Source organism: Hetaerina americana, unplaced genomic scaffold (genome assembly GCF_022747635.1).
Source record: "Hetaerina americana unplaced genomic scaffold, ioHetAmer1.1.p SCAF_2, whole genome shotgun sequence".
NCBI lineage: Eukaryota > Metazoa > Arthropoda > Insecta > Odonata > Calopterygidae > Hetaerina > Hetaerina americana.
The window spans coordinates 95,112,238-95,128,734 of record NW_027286763.1 but is presented as its reverse complement, the minus strand read 5'-3'; the positions used below and the strand labels follow the sequence as shown (position 1 = coordinate 95,128,734).

General features: G+C 39.2%; 1 protein-coding gene across 1 annotated transcript in view; it reads right to left on the bottom strand.

Annotated features, from left to right (window-relative positions):
* The window catches only part of Ork1 (open rectifier K[+] channel 1), a 156,050-nt gene extending 141,533 nt beyond the window's left edge, over nt 1-14,517 (bottom strand). Inside the window, exon 1 of the mRNA XM_071585606.1 lies at nt 13,385-14,517. Within this exon, the coding sequence (XP_071441707.1) occupies nt 13,385-13,526 (142 nt within the window). The 5' untranslated portion in view covers nt 13,527-14,517. The remainder of the gene's footprint in view (nt 1-13,384) is intronic.
* Between the last annotated feature and the right edge of the window lie 1,980 nt (nt 14,518-16,497).

Sequence of the window (16,497 nt, the reverse complement as noted above, 5' to 3'; positions counted from 1 at the left end):
TAGAAGTGGTCACATTCAATTTTATTTCCACGAAATACCACTGATTTATTGAAATACGAAGTGTTTTTACGTTGTTGTCGGCAGCATCCCTGCAAGAGACACAGTTTCTACTGACGAATCATCGGAGAATGATAAACATGTAAATTGTAGGTAAACAGTTAATAGTTATGTTTTTTATTAAATTTTCATTTTGAATTAGCAGCTGCGTTTCATAGCACAACACACCGTGCTGACACATCTCTTCCCGATGGCCAATGGCTGCCATGATTTCCCACAAAAATATTTATACTTTTATAATTATTTATCGTTCAATATAGCTACAACAATTCTCTCGTATAATTTTCAATCATTCTGCATTGATTTTTTTCTTTGTTCCTAATATCGTATAATGATGATACAACGAGATTATACCATGAGGCATTTGCATTATTTACTTCTTTTCTTTTATATCATGATAATGGTTCTTGCCTTTTAAAATTGGCGTTGAGTTTATATATACACAGAGTGGAAATTATTGCTAAAACTTCATCGTTTTTAAAGTTATGACTGCAACTTGATTTCCGCAATAATATTTTACTATTTCATTTTGTTTAAAATCATTGCAGAAAATCTTCATAAAATCAATCTTAATAAATCTCTGGCTCATCAAGTACCTACGACCAGGAATTTCTGAGACCAATGGCTTTAGAAATAATTATAACACCTCAATTTCAATTGGATTCGAACCAAGGTGGAAAGAAGTTTCTTTTTTCCAAAACTGCTATTAGCAAATATAATTCGACTGGGAGATGACCAAAAAATGAGTAATGCGTCACAATAATTCTTTCAATACTGTTATTAATAAGATTGCAACGCCAAATGTGTCGGAATGTAGCAAATATAAAGTTTTTATAGGGATAACAGGGAACCTCTTGGCTGCATTTCCGTTGAAATCTACAAGTCAACCCACTACATGCCCACAGCATTTTGTAACGTAGATGGGGAAAATATGACAGGGAACGTCTTGATTGCGAGATATTGACAAGAAATAAGGCGATAGAGTTTTCATCCTCGTCTTGAACCGGGATAATCAATATATATAACAACCCTTCTCGATATTATCAAGACAAAAATTCTCATTCAGCCCAAGCACAAATAATACCTCATGTGTGCAGCACAAAAAATGTTATGCATACCATCATCTTGCATTTCTATGAAAATTATTTCCCGTTTTGCATACATATCTACATCGAGTAGAGTGCTAAGCTAACTCAACCAACGATTTGTGGCTGTTGATGATCGTATTTTCTGGGACATTTCCGTGAAAATTTTGCAAGAAATTTTCAAACGCTCAAGACTTTCTCATTAAAGCACAGGTCCACGTAGAACGGCCTTTACGCCCGGAGAGAAGCCACTTGATTGCCAAATTCTACTTACTTGTCACGTGTCGACTCAGACAATCCGCGCACGATGTGGTTGTTATGCAATCGAACCACCATCGAAGTGACTCGGAATGGCAGCGAAGAGTAGGTCTCAAGTTAACTGATAACGAAGGCACAGAGAGGGGAGACAAGGGGATATTCCCTACACACTCCTTTCAAGTGATGTTTTTCACTCGCAAGCATGCTGTTTGCTGTCATACGGCAGCGTGCAGCGTATTAAGATAAGGCATGATTCCCTATCGCGTCGACTCTTGCTTTCAGAGGCCGCCGTAAGACTTAACTCGGACTCGTCCCTGAAGGCATTCCCCATACACTCCGTGAGCATGGAGAGGATCCCAAGGTCACCGTAAAAATTTATCCCTTATCTCTCATAGAAATTGCAGCGGTGGGGCCGGAGTCCTTAGCTGAGTTATTCTTGACAAGTAGCGGAAAAAATCCTGTGGTTCCCCAATTGGAAAGCATTTATATTCGTTCATTTAAAAAAGGGGTTATTTCCGGAATAAATAAATAAATAATAATTAATGCATATATTTACAGTGAAGTAAAAAACGCGAGTAGAGGAATTGATACAATTTTTGGCAATGGGATGAAATTTGAAGAGAGTAGAGGAGAAGAGTTGGCGTGCAGGAATAAATAAATAATTTGTTAATTATAATTTATAAATACATTTAGGACTACGTAATTTTACTTGAATGATTAATTATATTTCAATGTTTTTGAGAAATGTTCGAAAAAAATTACCCCAAGTTGTCATTTTTCATAAGCTAATCTTCTATTTGGGTATACTCCATAACCTAAATGGTATATACGACAATTTATCCATAATTCCAGCTCGCAATCGGGCGCTGAATCTGGGAGGAACTTGATGCATAGGTACAAGCCCAGAATATTCACCTCTCTAGGGAAATCTACCGAGTTTGACATTGATTATTTTACTTTTTATATCTACAGGTATGACATAACAGCTAACAACTTAGAGGTTCAAATTTTATCTCGACTCCAAGCATACACGTTTGTTAAGATTTCTCAAATACTTGGATCTACTCATACAAAACTGTCATTACTCATTGAGTTTCAGACACCAATTCCATAAAATATGGCATATTCTTTCATCGCTGCATTTTTGCAATACAATTGTAGATTTAATTTAAATCTCACTTCAACTTTAAAGTATGCTCTGCGACTATGGACGGAAATTGGTAGAGGACACAAAATCCAAACTCACGGTTCTATAGGGTCTATAAGCTGTAAATTTAAATCTCAACTTGAAGATATATAAAAAAATCTTTGGTTATTTGGGATAAATAAAAAGTGGTTCCATAGCTAATATTCCTTAAGATAAATTTAAAGTGATAGACATTCAAAGCAGTGCGATTACAATTTAAATTGCCTACAAAATAAATAGTTGATACAGCAAAATAAAAAAAGAATTTGACTTGAATATTACTTTTTTGATATTTTTCCCGTTACAATTTGTGGTAGATAGATAAAAGATTAGGTATTATATCTTTTAAAGGAAAATTTTTCTTCCTGATTTAAAATGCATTATTATCAATTTTAACATCTTAGTAAGATAAAAAGAAAACTAAAGCTAAAATAATTGAGGAATAAGTATCGTGGTTGGTGTTGGAGGTTGTTTTAAAGCTGCCTCTCATTGTTACTCGAGTAAAAAAACCAAAGATGTGTCCATTTAATTTACGGCAGCTGATTAGAGGCGACACCGGATCGCAGGAAACAGGTAATTACGCCAATCCGCTACGCACGCGAGTGTAAGAAGATGGCGGATGGAGAAGGGAGGAAAAAAAGGGACGAGGAAACTCGGCGCTGGTTATCATGAGCGAAATTTGCAGACGACTGTGCGGAACGGCACTCCCGAGATGACAGAATCGTTTAGCCAGGCATGTGTCGTCTTCGTTCTCCCTTCCACGGATGACCCTGATTTGCCCGTTGACACACATTCGAGAGTGGGCCAGCGTGATTTTTCAGATTTGAGCCTTACTCTTCGATATAAACAGAATATCGCACAAATGTCTATGCATTAGCATTGCAAGGTAAATTATTGGCGACTCATTTCACACACGTACTGTTCACTTCCCAACAGCGAGGTTTCCAACTACCATTTTTGGTAACAAGATACAATTATGGCATGGAGTCCCAACCTATCTTCATCAAGGAAGGGAAAACCATGTGTGGTTATCTTGAACGTTAAGTGTGGCATGAATTTCGATCACTTTGGCGGCATTTCAATCTCTATCTATCTCCTGTGTTTATCGCACCTCAAGAACTCTTGAAAATAGCTCCGTGCAACTCGAAAGTTCAGTAAAGTGTGCTACACCTGCTGAATGTAGTCCAAGTTGTCTACAACATTTAGTTAGGGTTGTTAATAAGCACTGCAGAGAGCGAGTGAAGAGGTTCTATGGTATTTCAACTCAAAGTAAAGAACTCGAGCACTCATTCTTGCTTCCATGACTCACTACGTCTGTGCCTGGACTGCTTGGACTGCATCTGGAATTACCGAAGACATATGATAGACTCGTCTGAGATGAGACAGAGGTCATTCCATAAATAAATTTCACACGGTAGCACAAGTTTTCTTCAAATCATGTCCAAAAGGAAGGAACGAATCTTCATCCGGGAAATCCAGAAGAAATGAACACATCAAATTTGGATAGCACACCGTTGCACTCTCATGTTCTCTCTCCCCTGCACTTGCACAATACACCCACATCGTGAAACGCGCGCATCTTCAAGAGGGGGAGAAAAAAAATCGCCTCCTCAGTTAGCACCGACGGATATAGAAGCTGCTCCTGGGCAGCGGCGCGCAATCACTTATCATTAGTGACTCCTTTCCTCCCTACTCCCAGCCGCAACGTTGTCAATGAGTGGGCAAGGCCACACGCGGATATACATATATGCAGGTACATACATATACGCATGCACACATGCACACATGATGGGAAGACTTCAACACTTGTTCCCAGGAATCCAATTTTCAAAAAAGTGGCTAAATGGGAAAAGGAGGTTTGCCATCTCCGCCAATATCGAGAGCGAGTATCTCACGCGATACCATTTTCCTCAGCCACTCTTAACCTGACAATTCTCTTGGAAATCACTAGCGAACTCTCTCATTCTTTTCCTGATAAGTTCCTGATAAGAGTGGTGGGCCATCTCAGGGCGACGTTACGCCGTACGTAAGAGAGTGAGAGATGGAAAAGAGCAAAAAAAAACGAAGGATGTCGTCTCGGAATGAAGCATACGTGGGGAGAGATGGGAGGAGGAGAAGAGTGAGAGGACTGTGTAAGAACAGAGGACTGAACATGGAATAGAAGACTCACAAATAGAATAGAGACGAAACAATGCAAAAATGTTGGCTCCAATTGATAAAATTCACCTTTCACATTAAGAGCTTTAAATTCCCCATGCGTAAACGTACTTCCGGGAGGAAAATCTTCCTGATCAGACAAATGTTTAATCCGTATTAAGTAGCCAACTACTTAATACGGATTAAGTAATACGCTCGCAGCGAAAAATAAATTTTGCACCACGGCTGGCATCGAAGTCATGTTTCAAGGTTAAGATAGGCAAAAAAGGCGTTATTCACTTCAGGGGTGGGTTTCAGATTTACGGGAACCAACTAACGCTTCTCCTGGAAAATAATTGTGTGATTACATGATAATTACGTCGGACTTTCAGAGTGCTAACCTTTTATAAGGAAATCTTATTTTTTACCACAGTTTTGCATTTCTGTATCATCGGTCAATATTTACTCTGGTAAGTCTCTCACTCTCAGTCAAAATGCTGGAGTTGGAGTTTTTAAAAAGAAAATTATAACTAATTTTCAAAAAAATGGATCGACGATAAGGGTTCAACACAAATTTTTGTTTATAATAAATCATCATGATTAATGTATATTAAACACTTGGTTATGCAGCAGTATATATGGAGCGAACAGAATGAGAATATCTTTATCTCTAAGACATGGGGTCCGGTGTAGTAGCATTGTCTTTCGTTTACTCCTCCATCTCTTCATAGTCTTTGACGAATTCCAAGAAACTGTGGAAGCCGTGACAGTAACTTTTTACGGAGACATCACAATAAAAATTTGCCCTCTTTTTATATTTCCAGAATCTTCCAAAATACATTTTGTTGACCGTTGCACGACAAGACTAACACATGCATAGCTTCAGGACAAAAATTGGTGTCGTAACTGGTGATTTGTCGTTCCATATTTAGAGGCCGGGTTTAAATCCCAGGTGTCGGATGTTCTGCAGGTTTTTCAATACTTCTGACTCCGACTTCGACCATGAAAAAAGGTAAAGGTGGTCGACCCTTTGCTGCGATTCCTTGAAGGTATGAGTTTCATGCCAATACCAAGGTTCCCTTCTCCGTCACCCTTCTACATAAAATCACACCGAATCCCAAATACCCCCATCACCTTTACTCAATGGCGAAAATGACCTGGGACGCACGTATTTTTTAATTTATACCACAAACATAAATTCACCGACTTCTGGCAAGAACATTGGAACTAACTTAATGAAATTTTCTACACTTGTCTTTTAAAGTGCGAACATTTATAAAACAGGAACTATTAAGTTTGATCAGAAGAAAAAAACCAATTTTTCGGTGGGTTCATAAAGGATAAATAATGGTGGGGGAGAGTTGAGGAAGAGAGATAGAAGTTGGTCGAGGATATATTTCGAAGAAGGTAGTTGAATGAACAAGGAAGTCACTTGAGGGAAAGCTTCGAATAACAGAAGAAAAGCAAGAAAAAAATAATTGTGTGCGCGGCATAAAGAAAAAATGAGTCATGCAGATCTTAAAAAAGGCAAAGGAAAAACTTTTTATAATTGTTCCAAGCACTCCACAAGTCCTGTAGAATATATAAATGTTTTCTGGGACCTTCGGTCCCTCTTTAGGGTACTTTATAGCAAATATTATTCCGAATATTGTTCTAAAAAATATGGAACATGTTTTATAAGAGAGGGTTGTAGTAATCAATAGCCGTTACACATGCAAAATTCGATCTCCACTCTACTCTCTTGCCTTCTTAACGTCGTCATATTTTCTCACTTTAATGCTTATCGATTCCTTTTTACGAACCCCATACTTTCTCATTGCCTTTCATAGTTGTATACACGAAAGCTATTGCGCCCCAATATATGCCCGATGAATTATGGAATCTAAAACATAGGTACATTAGAGGCATCCTGTTTCGGAAAAGGAGATAAAATATAAACCTTTTTAACTGCTGAAATTGCCAAAAGTCGAACTTTAACAACTCTGAAAGGAAATCTCACTCATAGAATCAGTCATCCTTTTTTTTTACTTTAATTTATTGTGTGTGAGAGGAACGGATTTCATTGTGGTTTCTGATACATGCTACATAATGTTCATGGTGTTCTCTTCGAGGGTAGGATCTTTCAAGGAACAAATGGGTTTAAATCTCGAAAAGCAAAATACTCTATTTTCATTAATCGCTTCCGAACTACCATATACGAGTACTTGGATATATCTTCTGATTTTATTCCTACGCCATTTAGTATTTTTATGGCCTTCTTCAATTTTGCTCTCCTTGTAAAACTTCGTCAGTCAATCGCTCTGAACACTTACTCTTCGACATTCTCCTATATCACTGATGTTCATTTTAATGCATCATCTTTTCTGATGTTGTCCTTCTATGTCTTTTTCACTCTATAGATGCGAGACGTTGACTTGGGTTAGATCTAATGCTTTCACGCAGAGACTTTGAGCATAAGATCCAATATAAATATATGTGGATTCTATCAAGAAGAAATTTTAATGTGTCGTACTTGATTGATTAAAACAAGTTTGATTAATGATTAAAAACAAGTATGTAATGATTAAAAACAAGTTTGCAACTAACCAAAGATATGATTTTCCCTCGACTTTCGCCATTGCTCGGCGGAAAATTGCAAATTCTTTTTTATTAATAAGAAACAGTTTATCCTCATTATATCTGACGCCATATTATGTGAGTAAAGTATTTTATCTGATAAATTACCAACCAGACAATGACGAGATTTAATTTCGTGACCATGTGCTAACATCTAGGAATTTATCTAACCTGATCGAGTGTTTTCGATAAAATTGTTACTGCAAAAATCACTAGAGTTTGAAATGGAATCATTCACTTTTTTCGCTGAACGTTCATTTACAGATAGAAGCGGTTGTCAGACAGCCAGTCGGACAAATCTCAAGAGTGGCCGGAAAAACGGAAGGTCGTGTGTCAACTGTGTGATTCAGTGAGATAATACCCATGAAATTGGTAAATGCTTCTCCTCCGTAAATGTTAAATAGCCGCAATTTAGATTTTCTAGGAAAAAGGACCTTAATTGCTGAATAAACTTGGTGCGTCGTTTGTCAACTAAGAAATAAATATCTCCCATTCTTGTTCGGGTTGGAACGAAGAACAATTCTGTTTGTTTCTTTACGATGAGGAAGAGTTTTCTTCACAGGATGGACGGGACCAATCAGAGACTGCTAATGAGACTTTCCTTCGCATATTAGCAATCGTCAAGTAATTTCACGCGCGAGATCCATTACCTTTTAAAATAAGTGGAGGCTTTGAAATCATAAGAAAAGTACGGGTTAAGAAATTAAAAGTCTATTAATACCTCACTATTGCGTAAGAATTTTCCATTACTATGACATTATTAAATAGAAGGTACGTTGTTTAATTCCCGACCACCACCTACGTGAAATTGAAAATACCAGAATACGTACAGAGAACTCAGCACTTATGAAGAGTTCCATAGATTTCAAAACGCTAAGATTTTCATAAGAGATCATCGAGATTCCAATTATTGATTCTTGGCATGATTCCGTAATTATTCCATTCTAGGGTTACTTCCTATACGGTCTTCAGCATATTATATTTATGTCTCAGAGTTTGTCCCATCATGAAGTCGTCTCGAGCCGTACGGCTTCGGGAACTTAATTTCTTTTCACCTCAGTCCATATGACACATCATTCACTCTCGTCCCCTCGGCACGGCAAATATTTTGAAATAAAACTTTTTGCTTTTAGGAATCGATACGCAGAAAGTTTTGATTGGATACATGAAAACAATATACATTATGTGATACGATTAACTGTGAAAACGGCAGTTGTCTTTCTTCTACTTTTGTCATATCACAGGGTAAAACAACGCAAGAGGCATGGGATAATGACTGAAAACGAAGGCAATGAGATTATAAAAAATTGAATAGCTAAGCAATTGGAGCAGTACGTGTATTGGGGCAGTATTTTAGAGAAAAAATCGCATAGTAATGTTGACATTATAAGAGGAATTACGTAGGCAAAAGAGGTATTTGCAAGATAAAAAGAAATGATGACAGGTGCACTAGTTAATGATGCAAATAAAACATCAATAATCACTAATATGGATGATGACCGAGCGTAGTGCTTTGTGGATATGACTAGTGGTCTTTGAGTCAAGAGGATGAACGTAGATTGGAGGTTTTTCAGATGTGGGTGTGGCGGAGGAAATAGGTTTGACGAAGAGGAGGACGGACGCCCAGGTTTTAAATAGGGTGGGATAGAAGAGGAAGTTACAGGAAAGTTCCGAAAAAGGCAGAAAAAGTGGATAGGGGAAATATTGAAAGGTAGTTGATTTGCTGAAGTGCGAAATAGAAGGGAGAACGTTAAGTAAGCGGGTAATATGAAGGAAGATCTTTTTAGACAGCATGAAGGCAGGTAGAATATACGAAGATGTCAGGAAAGAAGTAATCCAAAAGAGGCAAAGAAAATTCTCACGGTATTTAACTAAACAGTCGTTATGATCTGGCCATGACCTACCTTTATTTACGTTGAATACCTTGGATTAAATGAGAAGAGGATAGTCAGATACAGTTCCTGCCACAAGGCAGGTTAAAAACGTAGTATAGACAGCCCATAAGGCTCACGAAGTAAAATGAGAGCCCTTCCCATTAATGCCTTTGCGAAAGAAAAATAATAATTAAAGTCCCCATCAAATTTATTTATTATCATTTTGTAATCACAAGTCTCTCTATTTATTGGTTTTTTATGTTAAATACAAGTTATCCATGCATCCTAAAAGATAAGGACAGCCTCAACCCAAAGTGACTGTGTTTTTTCTTGCCAGCAGTCTCATTTCTCTTCGGATAGGACCCCAAAGCTACTTTTCCCCAAATGGCAGGTTCAACTAGAGTCGAATCACAATACAAAATAATGGGAATTTTCTAATATCAAAGAGTATGAATAGCAGGACGAAAAAATGTGCTTAACTTTAACAAACGGTAAAGGAGTTAGATGAGTAGAGCAGTAGAAGCTAAGGATGAAAAAGCATTCCAAGAAACTGCGGGAGATGCCGCAACAGTAACTTTTAACGAGCCATCTTTAACTTTAGAGTCATCCGCTAAAATGCATTTCAATGCAACGATTCCAGGCGAATGGATTTTGGCCACAAGGCGAATGATTTTCACACTCTGGAATTGTTGTATTGAACTGAAAAAGGATTGCAGCATGTGGCATTGGGCTGAACAAAGACTAAGAGCAGAGAATAGAAGTAGATTAAAGCAAAATTTCAGCAAACATTCTGGTGTATCACAAGTATTGACAATATTTATCATAAGTTGAAATTAGAAACTGACATGCATATTATACGCTCGAAATTATATAACAATAACAAATAAATATAAACGCTAGCGAAACAGAGGGATCAAGTAACTGAGGGCTGAATTCTTTAAGATGCTATTGAGTCAAGAAGTTATGTCATCTAGGTAACATTGCATGTCTTAAAGAAATAAAATTATACATTTAAACAATACAAATCCAAAAGTTTAGGCCGTTTTTCGAACAGCGACAGTGAAAAATTGCTTCACTGGATTCACGCAGTGTTGCATCCTATAGAAAGATTAAAGTTATTTATATCCAATTATATTACTAGGGTGTTGATACCGCAAATCACAAGAGTAATCTTATCCTTTAATGCCTACTACCTGGAAGTTGATGAAAATCCTTTATGCCATTTGGCATTCAAACCAGCTATTTCCCAAATGTATACTTCACGACAACCATAGCTAGCAATATCGATAAGATACCGAGTCATACATAGTTGAAGGTGAATAGCGAAGCCGCATTACGGGGTTTTAAATTCTCACCAAATTCGTCACGTAGCTTGCCCGCGGCGGCGATAGTTATACAGCGTCTGTGATGGGGAAAAATCGATTTCTTTCGCCTTCCGTGAAAGGAAACAAAGATGAATAGCCGGTGTACGGCCTTCAAAGAATTTTAAATTATTTCATCCGTCATTCAGCTAAGACAAGGTAATAATATGACTTCCGGATTTATTCGTTTTCCTTACCTATCTCCTCGTTCGCATCCGAGAAATACCGCCGCGACAAAGTCAGCACGTTGAAAAGTCATCACAATAAACATACAAAGGCAAAATTTAAAAACTTAAACATTGATTTGTTAAGCAAACCATTCGTATATTCGATTATCACTGAGATAAATAACTCTCTTGCAGTTTGCAATCTACCAAAGCAAAGCACTCGTATTAACGACGAAACGCATACGAGTACGACAAAAAACATCGTTTTTTTTCGGTGTGATTAAAAATAAATTAAAATTGTATGGAATTCTCTGCAACGTCCGCTTCAGAATTAGTATTTATCTGAAACGTAGGCGAAGAGATGAACTGCTATAGGAGGTGTTAGCTATGAAAAAATAACATTGTTTTAGAAACTGGAATATCAATATCAATTCGCTACGGAATGTTGAGATTAAGCGATATTAAATCGGTTCTATAATCCTTTATTTATCTTCTCAGCTCCAGTCAACTTTAAAAATCCCTTCTATTTGCACTTAAAAATAAATAAATACTACTGGATCCATGGCACATACTATCAATAAAAAAATGAATTCGTCATCAAAACGAAGATGCGGCAGCGAAACTTTACATTCGTGGATAGCTGCATATAGGCGTTAAATGTGACAACAATAAGGCTTTTGGAGGCGAGATGTTTTTGAGCATTTTTAAAAATCCTTCAATACCATATATCTGTATTTCAAAACCCATCTATTCCTTACAAACGTAATCCTTTGAGATACAGACAGAGTTACAGATTGAATCGAGAGGTGAATCTTAACCAATGGAATGATTAACAGGAAAATAACCAGTAACAATACAAAAATTATCTTTTGGTGATTTGGTATTTGAAAAAGTAAAAAAATAGGTAAGACATTAATGAAACCTCTATCTCTTGATCACAGCAGGGGACGTAGTGAAGGAGCAGGCAAATGAGTTCTTTAAAAGCTCTTCTTGAGATCTTTACAAATTTATAATGAAAATAATGTACGAAGATTTCCCTTGCAGAAAGGTAGGTCCAAAGGTTATCCCAACACTCTGTTTTAATGTTACAACTTGAATGATTGGGTTTCGTAAAAGTTGATTTTTTTGGTAACAGTTCTTACTGAATTAGTTGCAGTATATAATAACCACAATCTCTCGGGTATCTCCAACTTTTTCTTTTACCCGAAGTTACCGCACGGGGTGAAGAAACGTTAAAGAAAAGCCAACCCAGAGGTCGCGAGTTTGATTCCCACCTGAGCGGGTTTTCTCCAACTAGGGCTGGGGTGTTTGTAATTGCCGACAAGATATGTGTAAATTTTAGGGGTCAGGTGGAAGAAGGGACTATAAGGTCTCAATCTCGCCCCAATGAAGTCGTTAAAAAAAATAAAATAAATATTATCCCAATGCTTCGTTAGCGTCATAATGCGCCAGATATCACAAATATTATTGCTTGCACCTTATTTTCATCGGAAATTCGGAAGTAGTTTCCCAAATTACCTCACCCTCTCACGCATTAAAAACTCCGCCAGGAAACCCGAAAGGTTACTCTAATGCTTCCATTAAATTATAGGTAATAGAAGAGTAAATAACAGCAGATAATAGTTCTTACGAAGTATATATTTTAAATGACATACCTTTACGCTATTTTTATTAGAAATTGATGGGTATCTATCCTCGTTTGAAGGTAACTTAACAATTACCAAGTTGACTAAAACTTTTGGCAACCAATGCAAGTTATCCTCACTAAATAAAATTATTAAATTGTCAAATCATCATAAGGGGACGTTTAAATATTTTACTGTGATATGCAACATGACAAAAAAGTTTAAAATTCCCAAACTGGAGTTGAGCCTAAGCAAACTAACGTTAATTTTGCAAGGCAACGGTTTGATCAATATCCCAAAGCCATTCAATGGTTGGGCAGAAATTTTTACGAACTATATTTGATATATAATATCAATTTAGCCTGTTATTTAATTTGCTAAAGGTTATACTGGTGATCTTTCCCTTAATTATTAAATGGGAAACTGAATATTAATAAATCTATCTTATACATTCAAAATTCGAAGCCAATTTTTGAGAGCAATTTCTTTATATTTTCCTCTCTCTACGTACAGTTTATGGTGTATTTTCTCACTCTATAGAATAAGGTTCTCTTCTAGTTTGTTTTTTTCTCTTATTTGGAAATATCAGATAAACTACTAGTGAAAATTAACTAAGGGAAATTAGGCATTCTTTTCATAAAAATAACTTCCCGAAGAGAAGATGAAGAACTTAAAATTTTAGAGACCTTTTACATTGTCGAATGAGACTAAACTGCAATAGGCAGCAACACCTACAATTTTCTAACAATCTAAAACGAATTATCTTTCGTAAACACCATATGACTTGCTTTCACGGAAAATTTGTTTGCTTACATACTAAATAGAATTCTATGTTTTTTACAATAACGAATACACACCTGTCAATATTATTTACGACAGTATCCAATGCAATTTAGTAAGAACGAACCTGGGTTGCAATTAGCTCTCTTTTCAAATGAAATATGAATTAAGCAAATGTGTTTTTCTAATGAAATACATAAGTATTTTTCCAGGCGTTTTCCGAAGTGGGGAACACTCACCCTGCAGCCTTTGCCTGTCTGCATGCTCCTTATTTCTGTTCTTCAGTTCCTCAGCTGACTCTATTTGAAGGAAAATCACACCGCCAACCAAAAGGTACGTGAGGAAGAGGATGAGAAGGGCCAACCACTCCTTTAGTGTCATCTTGACGAGTGACCCACAAAGAAAGCTGAAAGGATTGCAAAACTCGAGGACCGCCGTGAAAAGGAACAAGAAAAACGTCTTTGCGGGGTAGATGGGGAGTCCAAAACTCTTGTCCCACAGGGTTAACTTGAAGGGAGGGGCATAAAAAAACCACGAATGTCGCACCCAAACCCCTCCGTAAAATGAAAGTCAACTTTCTGCTTCACCAAAACACCGTCCGCGAGATGTTCTCGGCCCTACCTTTTTTTCACATCACTCAACAATGATTTTAAAAAAGAACCCCCGAAGCACAGAACTGGTGCGCAACACACGTCCGTCCCTCGCTAATTTCACTCGATGGTCCCGAGGGCGTCGGCAGGCGGGGTTCGGAGGAGAACGGTTTCCCTCTCCCCAACGGATGAGAGTCGGGCGAATATGTTACAGACGACCACTTGTTGGATTAAGGCGCGGATACGGCGACCTGAACGCGGGCATGGAAGGGCGTCCCCGGCCGAAGTGGCGCTCTCACGGACGTAGGAAGCGTCGGGAGACCGTCATGGGCATTCCACGATTAATTCTCACCCCTGGAGAGTCTAGGACACCGCCGCACTGTGGTCTCCTTATGACATCCTCCCGTCCTGTCTCGAAGAGTTCCCGGTTCCCATCCCACCAGCTTCGTAAGGGATCCTGCCGGACGCCGGGCTCACCATGACGTGCCCTCACCACTCGGAAACGGTCGCCCTCGGGGTCTAGACGGAAAGTGCGTCCACGGATCGCCCTTTTCGCACGCGAGTGGGGTCGTAGTCCGTGGGGAGTCAAGAAGGGACGCCACAAACACGGACGGTCAGTTCATGAACCGGCGCACTTGATTACCGGAACGGACACCTCCCCGACGCTTTATTTTCTTCCCTTCTTCGTGTTCCCTTCCCTCGAAAAGCCTCCTCTGGTGTCGATGGACGAGTTTCTCTTTCCTTGCCTTGCCGGTCTTCCCGCTCCTCGCGGAATGGTTCTAGTCCTGTGAGAGTGCGGGAATTGCTTTCCGAGGCTCCCCGCCTCCCCCTCCGCCCTCTCCTCCTCCACCTCCCGCTCTCACCCCTCCCCCGCCCCGCTCGCCCCCTCCACATCCAATCCACTCGGCGGATAAGCCCTCCTCGCTCCTCCCATTGCACTGCCCCCACACGCTCCTCCCTCCCCTCCTCAAACTCTACGGCCCTGCACCCCAAGACTCCCGGCATTGCAGGTTTGTTACTAACCCTCTGGACCCACTCCACCCCCTCTCTCCCCATCTACTCCCCGACGCCCACCTCGCCCGGCTCCTCGGCAGGAGGAGGCTTCCGTCGGGGCACGCGAATGGGGCAAAGCCGTGGGCCGCCGGGGCTACTCACCCATGAATGCGAACCCACCAGTCCTTCCCCTCTCCGTGGCCAATCGCCACGGCGTTTTCCAGTCGGAAGTGGACGCTCTTTTTTTTCAACGCTGGTTTTTGACGTAACGGTGACGTCGCCTGGGTATCGTGCCTCGTTTAAGTTTAAAGGGCTGCATGCTCTCTCTGGGGAAGAAAATAGCGCCAGGGCTTTTTAAATGGTTTTAAGAAATGAAAACTTAGCGGGAATGTAAAAAATATTTTGGTCAATGATGATGACGATCGGCGGTCACAGAGGGAGTCGGGGTTCGATTCCCGCGTAAGTGGGTTCTCCTCAAACTAGGGCTTGCGTGTTTATATGGTTCCTTGTTGTTATTTTCAGGTTAAAAACTCGATGCATTTGGGCAAAACTTGGATTTTTTCGGATACTTGTTTGGTATAAATAATTGCCTAGATTATTCCTCATCTTGTGGACACATCTGATTGATAGTGTCCTCCAACGGCATCGCCCATTTCGCCACGAAATCGGGGGCCCATTTATCAAATATATTGTAATCAATCCTCAAGTCTTTGTATTTTGGGCATGCTGAAAGATATGATAGTAAAAAAATGATGCTGTAATTGTTACTTGCCTGCATCATTCAGGATGCGAATCGGAAAGTTCTGCATTGCATTTAAGACAATTTTCAAGGGACTCATAAAACGACTTTTATAAGCTTGTAGTTGTGAAAAACGAGACCCTGGTGTCCCAGGGGCTAGTCCTCAGGCATTACTGAAGTCTGGGGTGGTGACGCTAACCGCAACCTCTCATATGCATGTACATCATTGAGATGGAGTTTCAAAAACTAACTGCTGGGTTGAATAACTTAATTGAATTTCGAGTTCCCTGAGAAATGAGGTCATCACTTGAGTTTGATTGAGAGAAGTCGCTATCTGATGCCCACGTTTTTGGAGAGAATCAAAGTCACGATATTTGAATTTTTGGCAATCGCACCACCTTTATCAAACCAATAATACTAGTACTCTATGAATCCAACAAACCAACTAAACTAAGATGTGGCACATATCAAGGCAACCAAAATAAAACCCCACGGTGAGCGAATAATGGGGTCGATCACTTTTTTCCTGTCTCCTGACTCCGCCCCGTAATGATTCCCTCGGGAGCGGAAAAAGGCGTCGCTTCGAGAGAACTGATTGCGAACTTTCGAAAGGTGAAGGCGAGTGGCAGGTTTATATTTTGGATCAGGAAGACTCATTCTCCCCGATATATTAAGAATGCCCGAGTGAGAACGCACATTTCGTAGTTGACCATCATTTCCGCGTGTTAAGTAATCAATATTTGCAAAACAGAATGTAACGAAAGCGAAGAAATAAAAAAAAGAACTTAAATATGTGATTCGGTCGTCTGGAACTATTAGAATGACATGACGCGTAAGTAAGGGAGAGAACACGGGAATAACTTTGTTGCATGTTTTTCTAAAATCACACACACCCGCACGCTTAATATTTTGTCAGCGCAATAGCAAATGAGGAATACATGTCTGCCTCTACAATGAATGACTAATTTGAAATTGTCCATCCGCGAAATATTTGTCGTTTTAGGAAAATGAAACGTTCTCTTGAGCAGTT